The 18,353-nt window shown below is 35.5% G+C and overlaps 1 protein-coding gene across 1 annotated transcript in view; it reads right to left on the bottom strand.

Moving 5' to 3' along the window:
• The window catches only part of LOC131914950 (phospholipid-transporting ATPase ABCA3-like), a 137,561-nt gene that overhangs the window by 65,352 nt on the left and 53,856 nt on the right, over window positions 1-18,353 (bottom strand). The window contains exons 9-11 of the mRNA XM_059267766.1: window positions 8,158-8,331; window positions 5,547-5,728; window positions 1,750-1,884 (exon numbers count right to left, since the gene is read on the bottom strand). Coding sequence (XP_059123749.1) covers window positions 1,750-1,884; window positions 5,547-5,728; window positions 8,158-8,331 — 491 coding nt within the window. The remainder of the gene's footprint in view (window positions 1-1,749; window positions 1,885-5,546; window positions 5,729-8,157; window positions 8,332-18,353) is intronic.

The following is an 18,353-nucleotide window of genomic DNA, read 5'->3' on the forward strand; positions in this document are numbered from 1 at the left end:
TAGTGACAAATTTGTTATAAGGTACCAGAAAATAAAAGGACATTATAGGAAGCAAAATAAGAGCTGAAGCAGAATTGTTTCCTGGAAACAATGCTTGTGAGAAGTTATACTACCAGTAATCCAGTATTTAGGAGATGGAGGCAGAAAGATCATGAATTCAGTGCCAACCTAGCTACATAACAACACCCTGTCTCAAAAATCAAAACAAAACAAAAACAGAAGGTCAAGGAAATAGCTCAGTAGTTAAAGTACTTCTTGCATAAGCAAAAGAAAAGGAGTCTGATCCTGAATTCAGTCAGTGTCTGGGCATGGTGGCCTCCCTGTAATTCCAGCCTGAGAAGGCAACACAGTGGCTCCACAGAGCAAGATGACTATCAAGATTAGACATATTTGTGAGCTTTAGCTCTGACTGAGAGATATGCTTCAATGAATAATGTATCCATATATGTGTGCACATGTACACACCCATGCACAAACACATGTAAGAGAAAAACAGAATTAAGAAAAACCCTTTCAAGTCACATAAAAAATGTAGAAAATGTACTTTTAAATTATCTTTTATTTTTAAATTTATAACAAAATAATAGAAAACGAGTTACTTAATCTAATAATCCAAGTCCACAGTAAACTTCACACCTAATGATGCAATGCTAAAATTATTTCCTTTCTGAGATTAAGAACAATCATTTCCATGTTCAGTGAAGCATAATTTACAATGCCCAAGACAAGTAAAAACCTATCTATCAACAAATAAATGGATAAAGATGTGAGACACAGCTAGAATATTATTTGGTTACAAATGAAGGAACTCCTGCCATTTCTAATACATGAACAAACCCCAGAGACCATTATAATGGATAGAAGCCAGACACAGAGGCAAAAATTATGATTTCATCTCCATGTAAAAATCTAAAAACAACACATTAGGAGAGAGTGGAACAGTGGTTATCAAGTACTGAGGGAAATAGAGATACATTGGTTAAAGGGCACCAACTTTCAGTTGTAAAATAAATAAATCTTGGAGTCTGATTATAACATGCAATGATAATTAATAATATAGCATTGTTTATCTGAAATGTGATGAGAGCCAATTTTAAATTTTCTCATTAATATGAACTATCAAAACCCATGGATGGTAACGGATGTTAAATATCTGACTATGGTAAACCCTTCCACAGTACACATGTACACCAATCATGCTGTATACCTAAAATATATTAAATGTTTATGTGCTCATTATAGCTCATTAAATCTCAAAAAATAAATTTCAGAACAATAGCACAGCAACATCTTTATTATAAAAATGGATATCCAATGAAAGCACTGTTAGAAAATGAAGATGACATCAAGATTGTTTCAGATTTAAGAAAAGTAGAAAGTTAACTGCCAGGAGACTGCCAGTAGTGTTACACCCCTCACCACATCTAAATGAAGCACTGCATCAAGTTTATTTATTAACATACACTTTTATAAAATCACATTATCACTTGTTGCCATGTCCATCAGTGAAGAATGAAAGTAATGCTTAAAGGTGGAGTGAATAACACAACATTTGTAAAGAGATATCTATATTTATATGATTTACTAAACACATGTCAAAACCAAGCTCTGATTGTTAGAGGACAACTATACTAATTATGATTCAAATAAAGCAATTAAGGCATCTCTTTTTCTGAATTAGCCAACTATAAACATTCTCAATGGATAGTAAATGGTTTTTGGTTCCTGCAGGAACATTTAAAACAGTACCTTGTACAAACGTTTGATCTGGATACCTGCTACCAAGTTGGTAGGTTCAGCCTCAAAACAGTTATGTACTATGGGGAAGCACTTTATCTGTTCTGCAGTCTTTTGAATTTTTGGTTTGCCAAACCAGTATGAGCGCTACAAAAAGAGATAACAGATCATTACCAAAATGAGCATTAAAACTTTTTGTTTCAATTTGCTGTTTCTAAAGGTTTAACTCATGTCAAACATTTAAGTCTGTGCTATCCAGGATTTTGTGTTAATCTTTTATTGAGCACTTGGATGTGTAAAGGGCTTGTACTATGCACTTTTATTAATAAATACATAGAACATGTTAGTAACAACAACAAAAACTGTTTTTTCAAAGGGAGAGAAAGAACATAAAGTTGAGTGAGTGGGTAGGGAGATGGAGAGGAGTTGGGGGAAGAGGAAAACATGGAAAAACATATATAATAAAAAAATTTAAATAGAAAAAAAGAATTGAACTCTAAATAGACCTATAACGAAGTGAATTAGTGATCAATAACATTCCTACAAAGACTTGACTAGATAGTTTCATTAGGGAATTTTCTCAAATATTTAAACAAAAATTAACAGTTTTTATTCAACTCTTCCAAAAACATAAGGGAATATCTCCTAACTCATTGAGAAATCAGTATCATCCTGACACCAAAACTGGACAAAGACAAGTGAAAAAACTATAGATCTTATAATACGGAATCAAAAATATTCAATATAATGCCAACTAGCTGTATCTACTAGTATATCAAAATGATTATATGCCATTACAAAGTGAAAGGTATTTGAAAGATGGTTCCAGACACTATAGTCAATCAATTGTAGTATCACATTAATAAAAGAAAATACCACAGGATAATTTTAGTTCATGCATGACAAAAAATACTTAGAAATCTAGAAACCGAAAAGTGTCTTTATGAAAAACTTCCCAAACTTACAAATAACAATCCTCAATAATGAGAGATTGAAAACGTTGTCTCTTAAATCCCAAACAAGACAGACGATGTCTGCCGTCCACCTTTCCTACTCACCACTTTTGTATGACAAGGGTTAGTTAGCAAAAGCAGTGAGCTAGTAAAAGAAATAAAACACAACCAAATGGAAACAGAAGAGGTGAATCATTTAAAGAGGACACAATCCCAACTATTCATATACCTACAAACAACCAGGACTAACAAACAGAAAGACACAACAGACAAGAACAACATATAATAATCAACTGTTTTGTATATATTGGTAAAGTAGTAAAAAATATCCAAAAACAAAGTTGACAATTTCATTCTTAGCAACATCCAAACCCAACAAAATATAAGGAATAAATAGGTTAGGTAAAGAAATAAGAGACTACCACAGTGAAAATCTTCAAGTTCTTTGGAAAGAACCTGAAGACTACCAAAATAAAACAGAAGACACATGAACTGGAACCTAATCTTTCTAAGACAGCAACACTATCTAAATATGCCACCACAGTCCAATCCTTGTCAAAATTTCAATGGCCATTTTTGCAGAAAAGCTGAATCTCAGGATCACACTGAATCACACTAACCATTTGTTAGTCCCAAATGATCTTGAAAAGAACAACAAGGGTGGATGACTCACACTTGCAGATTTTAAAACTTATAACATGATTATAGTAACAAAATGATGTCATACTAGAGCAAGGATATTTACAAAGGATTAAGACTGAGAATCAAGAAACAACCTATGCATTTATGGCTAATTGTTTTTCATCTACAGTGCCAAGGCCATATTCAATAGGAAGTGAATAATTTCTTCAAAACATGGTATTGGACTAATAGAGTATCTGTGCAAAGCAAGAAGGTGGACTACTACCTCACACTACATAAAGAATTGATTCAAAGTAACCAATGATCTAAGTACAAGAGCAAAAACTTCTCAACTCTTAGGAGAAAGTAAAAAGACAAATTTTTATGACCTTGGATTTCACAATGGCTCTTAGAAACGATATGAAATATATAAACAATTAAATAAAACCAGATAATTGGTTCATCAAAACTAAGAATTTGTGTGTGTTAAAGAATATAATGAAGAGTAAAAGGACAATTTATAGAATAGGAGAGAATATTTACAAATCATATATTAAAGAAGGGTTTAGTATATGAAAACGCAGACATCAATTACTGAATGGGCACATGACCTGAATTTATGTTTCTCTAAACAAGATATACAAAGGCCAATAATCACATAAATATCATATCTATTATGGGTTATTAGGAAATTCAATTAAATGTCACATAAAACATATGAGGGTAACTACTATAAAAGGAAGTATGAGTGAAGGAATGGAACCTTATTATTTTATGGGAAGGGTTTCCAAAACCTTAAACACAGAAGTGCCATAAGAACTAGTAGTTCCAGCCCTAAAAATAGTCTTATTCACAACAGACAAGAGACAAAACAGTATGTCCTCCAGTGAGATAGATATACAATATTATGCAGCTGTACAACAGGATGAGTAAATATCAGTTCGCACTATACCATGGATAAACCTGAAAAACTACTTAAAGAAGTACCCACAAACAGTTAATTATTATGACTGCATTTTTATAATACACACTGAATAGAAAAATCAAGCAAATTAGAGGTGCCTGAAGTATAAAACCTGGAGATTACTTTTTCTTAGGTCATAGTTTTAGTTCTTAGAGATGAAAAACCATAAGTAGAAAGGTCAAGGTTGCATACCATGACTGTACATTGTAAATATGCCAAGTATTACTGACTTCATTTAAAAATTGATAATTTTGCCAGGCGGTGGTGGTGCATGCCTTTAATTCCAGCACTGGGGAGGCAGAGGCAGACGGATCTCAGTGAGTTCGAGGTCAGCCTGGTCTACAGTGTGAGTTCCAGGACATGCTCCATAAGCTACACAGAGAAACCCTGTCTCGAAAAACAAAAAAAAAACAAAACAAAAACTGATAATTTTATGTCATATATATTTCACTAAAAAAGTGAAGATTTCTAAGAACTAGGAAACAGTTTGGTTTTATTTACTCTACATGAAGAACAAAGCTGTAATGTATTTTCAGGTATACCATTTTCAGCCAAATTATCTACAATTTTAATCTCCAGTATTTAAGCAAAACTGTTAAAGAGTAGTTTTTAAGGTAGAAGGACAGAACTGAATTTTTGGAAAGTGAGCTTGCAGCCATGGCTCATCACACTTGGCCATAGTGTGTTCACTGTAATCACCCAGTCATGATAAGGGATTCCTAAGGAAAAGAAGCAGGCAGTTTTCTATTCTGTGCAAATAAATGGTTAGCTTCCTGAAAGGGACCAAGTGGTGAAAGGAGGTACAGGTAATACTTAGTTCTCTCTTTGACAGAACCTAAGAAAGCACCACACATTAATTTGATGTGAGTTCCCTTTGTTTCTCTACTACCCTCTAGTCTAAGGGACTACATTGTCTGGCTACAGGGGCATAGCGCTTACAGTTTTAAGAGTTTCAGTATTTTATCTACACATGTTATACAACTATATACAGAGGAGACTTTATAGCATATCAAGAAAGGATAATGTCTCAATACTGGTGGTATATAGATTAGGTTGATCAGAATTTGGCTTTTTAATTTGATTACAACATTCATTGAAATAGGTTTACAAGGATTATGACCATTTGGAATTAACAGCAGCATTAAAAACTCACCATAAAGGGAGGCAGGAGGATCTCAAAGAGTTAAAGGAGGGGAAACCATAATTAGACTATATTGTAGGAAAAAATTATTTTCAGTAAAAGAAAAACAGAAAGAAAAACAAGAACTTACCATAAGGAAAAAGTACCATGGTTGAGGCACATCACACTGCCCAGGAAAGACAGCCTCTACATACCAGGTAATAAGACTGTATAAGAAAGCATCAAGCAAAAGCATTCCGAACATATAGCCAAAGATGAAGTTATCCTCAAGATTGGCTGGTGTCCAAAGGTTATGCCATTTAACACCAATCTCTGAAATGAAAAGGAGACATTGGGCATGAATGAAATCTTTGTGACCTGATACCCTGTATTGTAGATTACCTATCTGCTGATGACCCCTAGAAACTGTATTACTACAGAAAATGATGGTTGCATTTCCCCCCTTTTTCTTCAAAACCTTTAAAAACAATTAGGAATGATTAAAATGAAGTGAATAACTGAAACAACAAATAAACACAAAAAAAGAACAGCAAGGGAAAAGTAGACTTACTAGAATCTATCTTGTTATTTCCCCCTCAAGCTAATTTCCCACAGAAACAAGCACAAGAATGTTCAAATGTGTAAAATACATTCTACAGCAATGAAGACAGACGGAAACATGGACTCTTGGTTAGCACGGATGGAAGTCACCAAAGGAAGGGCAGGAATGCTTTTCCTTTCCTGCCTCCAAAACAGAAAGGAATTAGATGTGCAGAAAACCATGCTTCATGAGGCAAGACTTAAAAAGGACAAGAGCTCATCAAGTTCATCTGTTCTTCAACTCTGGCCTCTTTTTTCCCTTTGAAAACATACATGAACAATGGATCTTTTAAAAGAAAGGGTAATAATATGAGAAAAATATTCTGTGGAATCAAAAATGATTATAAAAATTAAATCCATTTTGAGAGGTAATAAACAATAAATTAGAAATCACAGAAAAAATGGGAGTCTAAATATACACCACAAGAAATTTCCTGTAAGCTGAGAAGTCCTCCCGCTTCAAACAAAATAGAGTTCCTGAAAGATAGTTTATAATAGAGAAAAGAGACAATAACTAATGTAAAATTGATAAACCTTGTCTAGGTTTGTTGTGGCATGGGTGCAGCCACAAAACCTGATAAAAAACAAGTCACTAGGAAATTAAAAGTTGTGCTCTTCCACAATAAAACAACAGAAATATGATACCTAGATGAAATAATGTGGGTTGTTAATGCTTCCTGAAAAATAAAAATTATGGAAGTATTTATAAACAAATAACATACACATTCCTCTGATAGGCCTCTTATTGGAAAGTTTTTATTAACAGATGAAAAAATTAAGTATTCTTAACCTTCACATTAATTGGCAAAAAGAACAAAAAATTTCACTAAGTCCGGACAACAGTTTTCATAGAACTTGATGGAATTGATCTTAAAATTCAGATGTAAAATAACCTGATCAATTAAAGAACAAGATATACAATACTAACACATTAAGAATTCATATGTGGCTGGTATGTGGCTCCCACCTTTACTCCCAACACTCTGGAAGCAGAGGCAGGTCTATCTCTGTGAATTTGAGACCAGCCTGGTTTACATTGCAAGTTGTAGGCCAGCTGGGGCTAACTAGTGACTTTCTATCTCAAAACAAAACAAAATAAAACAAAAAACAAAAAACAAAAGAACCCCAAACAACAACAACAACCCCCAAACCAAAACTAGTATCAAGTCATAAAATTCTTGTGACATTGGTATTAAATTCTCAAAAAATCAGAATATTATTATTGGCGTCATCTGTTCAATAACCATTGTAATATAAATAAAATTTAAGCTATAAGCACTTTATGAGACAGTACTTTTGTAGCTGAGACATTTAAAAAATAGTCTATAGTCTTGCTATGTTGTACAGGATGGTCTCAAACTCTTGGGCTCAAGTTTCATCTCAGCCTCCTAAGTAATTAGGATATAGGCATTGTCTCCTTGCCTAGTGCAGTTATCACTTTTGCAATTAGGAATTTATTTTTAATAATATGCACATATGACCACATACACATAAACTGCTATGGATAACAGCAAGAACCATAAGCTACCTAAACATATATGGAAAAGGAAGTGGTTGATTCCGCTTACTATGATGAAATACTAAACAATGTTATGAGAAGAACAAAAGCATATCTTTGCATGGGGAAAAGTCCAAGATTTTTTTTTAGAGAATAAAAATAATAAAAGTTCTTAAATGATTTATTTAAGTTCACAGAAAAAAAGAGATGGGACAATCTGAGCTCTAGACTTTTCTTTAGAAACTTTTGTTCATTGGTGATTTCATAAACAAATACATGCATTTAGGACACAGCCACGCCTTGTCCCCCCACTCTAACTCACTCATCCTGACTTCCTCCCCGCTCACAACTTCATGTCTTTTTTTTTCTTTTATAACCCTTGAATCCAATTAGTGCTGTCCATACGTGCATGTGTGTAGGGCACCATCAACCGGAACATGGGCAACTTATCATGGGCTACAGTGCTGAAGAAAACAGACATTTTCCCCTCTGCCCATTAATTGCCAATAGCTTCCCAGCTAGGTGTGGGAACTTCAGATTTTTCATATTTTACATAACCACCTATAATAATAAACAAATTTGGGGAAAATATAAAATTTTCTTACCTTCTCATCTCCTGGGTACCCAGTTTCCTAAGAATTGAATCAGCAATACCAATACCCACCTTGTATTTCCAACTTGATTAAAATATCAATCCCCAGTGCCAATGCAACATTTGCGCTCAGACAGGCAGTCACCTTTGTGGTAAGGCCCAACATTCCATAGTGTTCAGAGATGAAGTTATAGGGAAAGAAACTGGCAAAAAACAGGAGATTTCCAGCAGAAGCAGCTAAATGAGCTTCAAATAAGAAATTACAATTAACTTTTTATACTACAACAGAGTACTAACAATGTTGAATATTACTTAGATTATGTTTCCAAAAAGTTACTTTGTTTCCAGTCTTATCTATGAAACAAGACAGAATAACTGAACATGTAGGTAATGACTAAATACTGGATGTTGTTGAGCCCATAAGCATGGGATTTTGTGCTGAGCCTGCTCTTTTCTAAAAGGAAATGGAGGGGGAGCTGATCTGGGGGAAGGGGAGGTAGAGGAAAACTGAGAGGAGCGGAGGGAGGGAAAACTGCGGTCAGGATGCATTGTATCAGAGACATATTAAAAAAGAAAGAGAAATAAATTCTCATCAAAATATTAATAGGATATAAAATCAGTGTTAGTGAAGAAAGTAATAAAACACCCAATAAAACTGCAAGACACTACTTCCTAATATCACCATCATTTAAACAAAGCAGCAGCCTAAAAAATGGGAAAAGATTTTTACCAGCTACACATACAATAGAGGGCTAATATCCAAAAGATATATAAAGAATTCAAAAAACTAGACATCAAGAAAACAACCCAATGGAAAAATGGGGTAGTTCTAAATACAGTTCTCAAGAAAGGAACCTCAAATGGCTCAGAAACACTTCAATTAATGTTCAATATCCTTAGCCATCAGTGAAATGCAAAACAAAATTATTTTGAAATTACATCTTAAACATATCAAAATGGCTAAGACCAATAACTGAAGTGACAGCTCATGCTAGTGAAGATGTAGAGTAAGGGGAACACTCATTCATTGCTGGTGGGAGTGCAAACTTGTACAGCCACTATGGAAATTAGCGTGACACTTCCTTAGGAAGCTGGGAATAGATTTTCCTCAAGATTGAGCTGCACTACTCTTAGCCACATACCCAAAGGACACTTCATTCTGTCACAAGGACACTTGCTCAATCGCATTCATTGCTACTCTATTCATAAACAGATGAATGAATAAAGAAAATGTGGCACATTTATACAATGGAGTATTATTCTCAGCCATTAAAAAGTTAAATTTGCAGGTAAATGGAAGTAATTAGAAACCATCATTCTGAGTGAGGAAACTCAGACCCAGAAGGTAAAAAAATTGTATGTATTTGCTTATATGTGGATGTTAAGTCATTGATAAGCTACTAAATCCATAGAACAACAGAAGTTGGGTATAGAGTAAGAGAGTAGGGGGTAGAGATAGATCTCATTAAGAAAAGGAAACAGAATAGATAGTTATGGATGGGAGATTGTAATGGGACGATCAAGTGGAAAGGGGGAAGGAAGAAGAGAAATGAGGGAATATGAGGAAAGACAGCTAAAAGTAAAGGCCATTTGAGGGGTAGTATGAAAACTTATTTCAGTGGAAGCTTCCTAAAATATATACATGTATGAAGGTGATCTAAATGAAATCACCAAATAATGGGGAGACAGAGCCCAAACTGGACATCTCTTGTCACCAAATGAAGCTTCTAGTACTGGGACTGGGTTACCTCTATTTGAGTTGTTGGTCAAAGGGATCCCATGAGAACCCTTGAACAACCCAGGCTGTTCTAAGATTATAGGTTGCTTTTTACAAACTGACAGCAGGCCCCATGGTTGAAGACAACACCTACACAACTCATTGAACAGAAGTTGACTGCTGCCTCCATAGAGCCTTCACCCCTACATGCTAGTATCTTTGGTACACAAAGGTACTCTGCAGGCTGCCAAAGGAGAAATGTAAACACCAACACAGCCACAAACTCTTTAAACTACAGTGGTATCCAGACTGTAAGATATGCTAAGGCAATGGTGGCATAAAGCTTGTGGAAGTAAACAACCAATAACTGATTTGACTTAAAGCTCACTCTATGATATAGAAACAATACTTGACACTAGGTGAGCAAGAATCTGAGATTCTTGAGGGGGGGGATATTATAATGAGTCCTAATGACATTCTGCTATACTCAGTTCTGCCATCATCAGAGAAGCTTCCTCCTGTAGCAGATGGGAACAAATGCAGAGACCCACAGCCAGACATTTTGCAAAGAATGAGAGACCTTTGAACACTCAGCCCTAAATGGTATATCTCCATCAAATTCTTCTCCTCAGGGCTCAGGAAACCCTGTAGAAGAGGAGGGAGGAAGAGTGTAAGAGCTAGAGGGGATGGAGGACACCAAGAAAACAAGGCCCTTTAAAGCAACATGATTGACATATACATAATCTCACAGACTGAGGCAGCATGCACAGGGCCTGCCGAGGTCTGCACCAGATAGAGCTCTAAAGCTGAAAAGAGAAGTTGACACCTGCCTCCACCCTTAACCCATAAACAATCTCCAACTGATAACCACTTGTAAATGAAAATTTAGTTTCCTCCAAAGGAATCTATGGGGGAAACAAACCACTCTTAAGGATAGGCTGCATGCCCAGCATTAGATGTCCAACAGAAAATGAACTGAATGGCATATTTGGAGGTTCCTTTTCTCATAATTCTTGGGCTCTTCCCCTTCTGTTTGTTAGTTTTGTCCTACTCCAATGTGTTAGTTTAAGTTTTATGTTATCATATTTTGTTTTATAATCATCCCTTAGAAGACTGTTCATTTTCTAATGAGACAGAAAGGGGGTGAATCAGATGGGAGAGGCAGGTGGGAGGAGCTGAGGAGAAGAAGGAAGGGGAAGCCACAGTCAGGATATATTATGTGAGAAAAAATTTTTCTTTTTTTCGAGACAGGGTTTCTCTGTAGTTTTGGTTCCTGTCCTGGATCTCGCTCTGTAGACCAGGCTGGTCTCGAACTCACAGAGATCCACCTGACTCTGCCTCCCAAATGCTGGGATTAAAGGAGTGCGCCATCACCACCCAGCAAAAAACTTTAATAAATCAAAAAAATGCAGATTAAAAACATTATAAAGAACAGTTGAACACATTAGAGAGCACAGAAAAGCAGTGAACAATTTATAGGGTGGGTTAGAAACTAGCAAAAAGAAATATAGCTTTTTTTGAGTTTTTTTATTCTAAATATTAAACTTCTGTCAGATGAACACCTGACAAACACTGGACTCTGGACTCTCACTTTATTCTACTGCTTTTGCTGTGCAGATACTTTTAGTTACATAAAGTCTTATTTGTCAATTCTTGTTATTTCCTGAGCTATACGAGTCCTCTTTAGGAGGGTGTCACTCATGCCTTTCTTTATCTTGACGCACTCCTCTATGTTCCCCTCCTGCAAAAATTCCAAAGTTAGATCATTCTTCTGATACTCCAATGGTATTTATATTGCACATTTTGTCCTTCGTCTTTTTTAAAAAAATATTTCAAGACAGGGTTTCTCTGTGTAACAGTCCTAGCTTCCTAGCTGTCCTGGAACTCACTCTGTAGCCCAGGCTGGCCTCAAACTCTCAGAGATCCACCTGCCTCTGCCTCTCAAGTGCTAGAATTAAAGGCATGTACCACTACTGCCTGGCATCCCTGGTCTCATATAGTCAATTCATTCTTTTCCTTGTTGTATTTTGTCATTATTTTTAAATTTGTAATTCTATTGCCCATCTCAATTTCACCTCTTACCCCTTTATCTTCATTTTATTGATTCCCTCCCCTGCTTTTGTATTTTTCAAGTCCATAATTTATATTTGATTCTTTCTCATAACTTTTAGTTCTTTGCTGAAATTTCTTTTTCTATAGTGGTGTCCAGAGAACATGTAATTGCTTGACAACACATTGAAAATGGCTGTTTAATCCTTTCAGTAATTATATTTCCTTCACTGCAGTGCTGGCATGTGCAAATTTTCATTCAAGTTTTCCAATCCTTGGTTCGACGAAGTGTTGTGTGATTTTGATTACATTCTGACAATAGTTTGTTTTGAATCAGAGGGCAGAACTAGCTACTATCTGACCAAAATTAACCATAGAGGTTTTGGATGACTGGGAAAATAGTAAGGTGAGACTTAAAGAGAATCTTGGCCCTTTTGGAAGAAGAAAAGAAAGAGGTAGGAGATCACTGGTGGCTTTTCTGCAGCTTCTCTGATCATTCAGGGCCTTACCCTGATATCTGACTCCTGATTTTTATTGATAAATTAGATAAACGCTTCACCTGGCATCCAACTTGAGGCATGAAATCATGAGATAGCTGGTTCCTCCTGGGTTTGCCACTCAAATTCCATAGGCCCCAAACTCCACAGGCATCTGAGTTCCAAACTCCACTAGAGTTAGTCGTCCATGACCAGCCTGCTCTGTCTTAGGCTTTTTCAGGATGTTCCCCTGTGTCTGCTTGTGTTCCTTGGCTCCATCTCCCTGTGGGTTGTGGACGTCTATTGTTGCAATTGCAATACACTCTCAGCTCACAGCTATGCATGAGTCGCTGCAACTGCCCTCAGCCAGGCTCTGCACCATCTGTGCTCTCTGTCCTAACTGTGCTATGTACCAACAGCCAGCCTCACGCTTCACTGTCATCTTCAGCAGATTTGATGAGACAACTGGGAATTCTTAAGGGGGGGAATTAGTTAAAAAAAGTTTTTCCCCAGGTTAAAAATGGGAAACAATATTATGCTGGGGGGAGTTAGGTCTTTGTATGATTCCACAATGGATGGTTTGAAAATGGAACAATGAAATGAAGGAATAATTAACTTAGCTAGGATTTATATAATGTCAGTTATAATCATTATGAATTTGGTAATTCATGTTTTATCTCTAAAAAAATTGTTTGATATTGGTGCCAAATATGAAAAATTGATAAGATATAATTCTTAGAAAGACCTACTAATGAAACTAAGAAAAATATTCACACACAGAGGAGTTTATAGCAGAACGACTATACCATTGTATTATGAAACTGAAGAGGAGCAGCCCAAGGTTATTAGAAAACCACCTTAATTTATCTAGCTACCATTCAAGAATGACCATCAGATGATAGGCATCCCCAAGACTATTCGGAATTAACTGGGATCCTATAGAAATGTTCAATTTGAAGAGATTTTAGGAAGCAATAGTTCAATATGGTATGCGTTCACCTTTTGTGAAGCAGATGTTAAATTCATGGGCCACTTGGAACAGAATTATTCCACAAGACTGAAAAGATTTAGTTACAACAGTGTTGGAAGCAGGTCCTTAGTTACCATAGAGAACTTGGTGGAGACAAAGCTAGGGTCATCAAACAATGAGGTAGGGCTAGAGGTTATGTGTTTTTCCAAGATCAAATCCTCAGTGAGGGCCATTATGCTGATGTGGAAAGACAGGTTACATTTGATGATCACACCTTGGCCCTAAGCCATAAGGCAGCTTTGAATGCCTAGGACAAGACTGAAGAATCAAGAAAGAGGACTGAGCCATTCACTAAAATTATACAAGGCCCAAAGGAAGCCTTCACTGAATTTTCTTTTCTTTTTTTTTTTTTTTTTTTTTTTTTTTTACAAAGACCGACTTCAGCTATAAATAGAATGATATCAGATTCAGAAGTTAGATGAATATTAATTAAATCTTTTTTTTTGTTTTGTTTTTTGTTTTTGTTTTTTCGAGACAGAGTTTCTCTGGGTAGCTTTGGAGCCTGTCCTGGAACTCGCTTTGTAGACCAGGCTGGCCTTGAACTCACAGGGATCTGCCTACCTCTGCCTCCTAAGTGCTGGGATTAAAGGTGTGTGCCACCGTCGTCCAGAAAATCTTTGGCTTTTGAAAATGCTAATTCAGAATGTAAAATGGTGATCAGACCTTTAAAGGCAAGATCAGCACCCATAGATGAATGGATTAGAAATACAGCTGATATTGGATCTCACACTTATGATGATACTTGGATAGAAGTGACTTCTAAAAATTTCAAGAAAATCAAAAGGTTAGATGTTTTAATTGTGGTAAACCAGGCAGGTTATCTGAAAAGGGATTGCAGACAAGGTATTCCTAGGAACAATGCTTTTTCTAGAGAGAATACAAACAGAAGGACACAGCCTTCTGGACTACACAGAAGGTATGGCAAAGGCCGACATTGGACTAATGAATGCAGATCAACATGAGGTAGACAAGGTAACCCTTTGCCATCAGAAAATGACAAAAGGGGCCTCTAGCAGGCCCCCATATCAAATATGGTTTAGTCATTACCTGTCAACATTGGGGAAACTCCTTCACAGAACAATTAAAAGACTTAACACCTGTTATGAAAAACCATACTACTCTGGATGACAGAACAGCTTTAGAAGATAAAACAAAAAATTCAGAAGAAATCATAAGGCAAATATTTTGGTAAACTTCTATAAATGACCAAAGCCCAAAGTTAAAAATAGAAATAAACAGCATTGTAATTGGGAGTTTGGTAGACACAGGGGCAGATGGAATAATAATTGCATCAAAATTGTGATATCCAAATTGGCCTCTTCAGGAGGTAAATGCTCATCTTTTCGGGATTGGAACATTATCTCAAGTAAAACAAAGCACAAGGTGGGTCAAATATATAGGGTTGGAAGGACAGAAAAGAAAATTAAAGCCATATGTGGCTAACATAGCAATGAATTTATGTAGACATGATTTGTTACAGCAATACCCAGATTAACATTCCTTCAATCTAAGAAACAAACCATAAACTAACATATGCTTCTGAGAAAAATATTAAAAGGTATTATAAAGAACAGTCACCAAACATTCAGGTTGTATATAAACAGGGCACAACGGGTGCTTATCTTTCAAAGGTACCAATAACTCTTATCTTTAAAATGGTTAACTGACAAACCTGTCTGGGTGGAAAAATGGCCTTTGATATCAGAAAAATTACAGTGTAACATGAATGTAACACGAATCTTAAAAGGTCTTATAACAAAAAATCCTGAGCCAGATATTGGGGTGAATGCTGAAAGATCAGAGAAGCAGAACAAGCCAGCCACAAGCTCTTACATCTATGAAATTCCAAATCTAAAGAAAGTGAGCTCCTGTTTCCTCATGCCTTATATACCTTTCTGTGTCCTGCCATGTTACTTCCTGGGATTAAAGGCATGTGTCACCACTGCCTATTTCTGTTTCTCTCATGGCCTTGAACTCACAGAGATCCAGATGGATCTCTGCCTCTGGAGTGATAGGATTAGAGGTGTGTGCCACCACTGCCTGACCTCTATGTCTAATTTATTGGTTGGTTCTGTCCTCTGATCCCCAGGTAAGCTTTACTGGGGCATACAATATATCACCATATTACAGGCCTTAGAACAGTTGGTACAGGAACAGCTAAATGTTCAACATATTGAACAATCAACCAGTCTTTGAAATTCTCCTATATTTGTCATTAAAAAGAAATCTGGAAAATGGAGAATGGTAAGAGATCTAAGAGCTATTAATACGGTGATTCAGCCAATGTGCTCATTACAGCCTGGAATTCCATTGCCTTCTCTATTACCTAAAGGATGGTCTATTATAGTGACTGACTTAAAAGACTGCTTTTTTAAACTATACCTTTGCAAGAACAGGATAGAGAAAAAATTGCCTTCTAGTGCTTACTTGTAATAATTCCCAGCCTGTTAAAAGATATCAATGGAAAATCCTTCCACAAGGAATGTTAAACAGCCCTACCATGTGTCAGTATTTTGTTCAACAGCCACTGGAAATAATTTGTAATCAGTTTTCTCAATCTATAATTTACAGTTACAGGAATATCTTACTAACTGATTCAGATTCAGACACCTTAGAGAAAATGTTTGAAGAAGTACAGAAAATTTTGCTTTGTTGGGGATTCAAATCATTCCTGAAAAAATACAAAGAGGAGATTCTATTAATTACCTAGGATATAAGATAGTTTTACAAAAAATTCAAACAGAGAAAGTATAAATCAGGAGAGATCAAGTATGAACTTTTAATGATTTTCAAAAATTGCTGGGAGATATTAACTGGCTACAGTCCACAATTGTATTCACAAGAATTGAGTTCACAATTACTCAAAAACTAAATAGTTTATTTCAAACATTACAGGGTGATAAGAACTTAAATAGTCCAAGAAATTTATCAGCTGAAGCTGAGAGAGAATTGGCTTTGGAAAAAAACAAATTACAGGGTGCACACGTGGATCATTTGGATCCAAAGTTTGATTGTATTCTGGTTATTGTACATTTTACATCTAGCCATTCCCCTACAGAAATTATAATGCATAGAAAAGATAATATCTTAGAATCTTAGAATGAATGTTTTTACCACACAAACAGTAAAAAATTAAAGACCTATGTAGAAAAAAGGTTTTGGAATTAATTCTGAAAGGAAAATTAAGACTTCATCAATTAGCAGGAATAGAGCCAGTGGAAATTAGCTTTTGCTAATGTTGAAATTTCCTCATTATGGACAGAAAATGAACATTGGTAAATAACTTTCAGTAATTTTTTTTGGGAGAGATTAGCAACAAATATCCCCAAAGCAAGAGACTTCAATTTATAAAGAGAACTAATTGGATCCTTCCTTACATTGTACAGGTAATACCTATTTCTGGAGCCCCTACATTCTATGTTGATGCAAACAAATGAGGAAAGGCACGTTATAAATTAGGACACTTAAGTAAAATGTCTAAAAGCCTTTATGAGTCTGTTCAAAAGTTAGAATTGTATGCCATTCTCATGGTATTATTAGATTTTCTAGAACCTCTTTATATAGTTACTTATTCTCAATATGCAGAAAGAGTTGTTTTACATATTGAAACTGCTGAACTTATTCCAGATGATTCAGAATTAACTTTGTTATTTATTCAATTACAAGAAATTATCAGAAATAGAAATCATCCTTTGTATTATAATACATAACAGATCCCATATGGATCTACAGGTACTCTAGCATAAGATAATGATAAAATTGATCAGCTATTGGTAGGAAATGTGCTAGAAGCCTCAGAATTTCATAAGATATTCATGTTAATAGCAAGGGTTTGAAAAAAGATTTTTCCATCACTTAGCAACAAGCCAAGGAAATTATAAGGAAATGTCCTACTTGTTCTTTGTCTAACCAAACTCCACCACCTTCAGGAAATAACCCAAAGGGTACTCAAAGTAATGAAATTTGGCAAATGGACATGTGTTTCATTTTGGAAAATTAAAATATGTACACCATACCATAGATACACATTCAGGATTTTAATGGGCAACTGCTTTGAGTTCTGAAAAGACTGATTCTGTAATTACACATTTATTAGAAGTTATGGCCATCATGAGGAAACCTGTACAAATTAAGACTGACAATGCTCCAGCAAATGTCTCTAGTAAAATGAAACAGTTTTTTGTATATTATAACATAAAGCATATTACAGGTATACCACATAATCCTACAGGGCAAGCAGTTACAGAAAGATCTAACCACATTCTAAAAGATATGCTTAATAAACATAAAGGTGTAATAAAGACCCCCAGAGTGTGACTGCATAATGCTTTATTAACTTTACATTTTTAAATGCTAATGAAAAGGGAACAGCAGCTTTGGAGAGACATTGGATAATAGAAAAAAAATTGCTGAATTAAATCAGCCTATATGCTTTAAAGATGTGTGGACCTCAGAATGGAAACTAGGATATGCGTTATGTTGGGGAAGTACAGGAGAAGAAAGACTGGGTACAATCAAAATTGTTAAAGATTAGCTTCAAACAGAAGAAACCTCTTGATTAGAAGAGGTAATAGTTCATTAAACAGTGTGACCATTCAATCTTGTTTAACAATAAGTCTAACAAATGCTTTTCATTTGATCAGATATAACTTGCAAAAAAGGGAAACTCCTCAAAGTTAGGGTTGGGGCAAGGTTTTGTTTTTGTTTTTCCAGGAGAATGAAGGCATCCAACTAAGGAATCTGAAGACCACTGAATAAATAAGACATCTGAAGAAGAAGAAGGACGAATCATCCAGAAAAATGTTCTGAGAAAAAGAGTAAATTGGCCTAATGGTATAGCACATTTCCAACAGGATAAAATTTCATAAATCTTCCAAAATTTTTTCTGCTGTTCTCTACAGACTATAAGGCATATGGTCTTTTTGTAGTCCCAGTTCAATTAAAAATTAAAGCTGGTTTTGGAGTTGGAGCATGGCTCTCTCCTTCTCCAAACCGA

This window comes from Peromyscus eremicus, chromosome 1 (genome assembly GCF_949786415.1).
Source record: "Peromyscus eremicus chromosome 1, PerEre_H2_v1, whole genome shotgun sequence".
In the NCBI taxonomy this organism is placed as follows: domain Eukaryota; kingdom Metazoa; phylum Chordata; class Mammalia; order Rodentia; family Cricetidae; genus Peromyscus; species Peromyscus eremicus.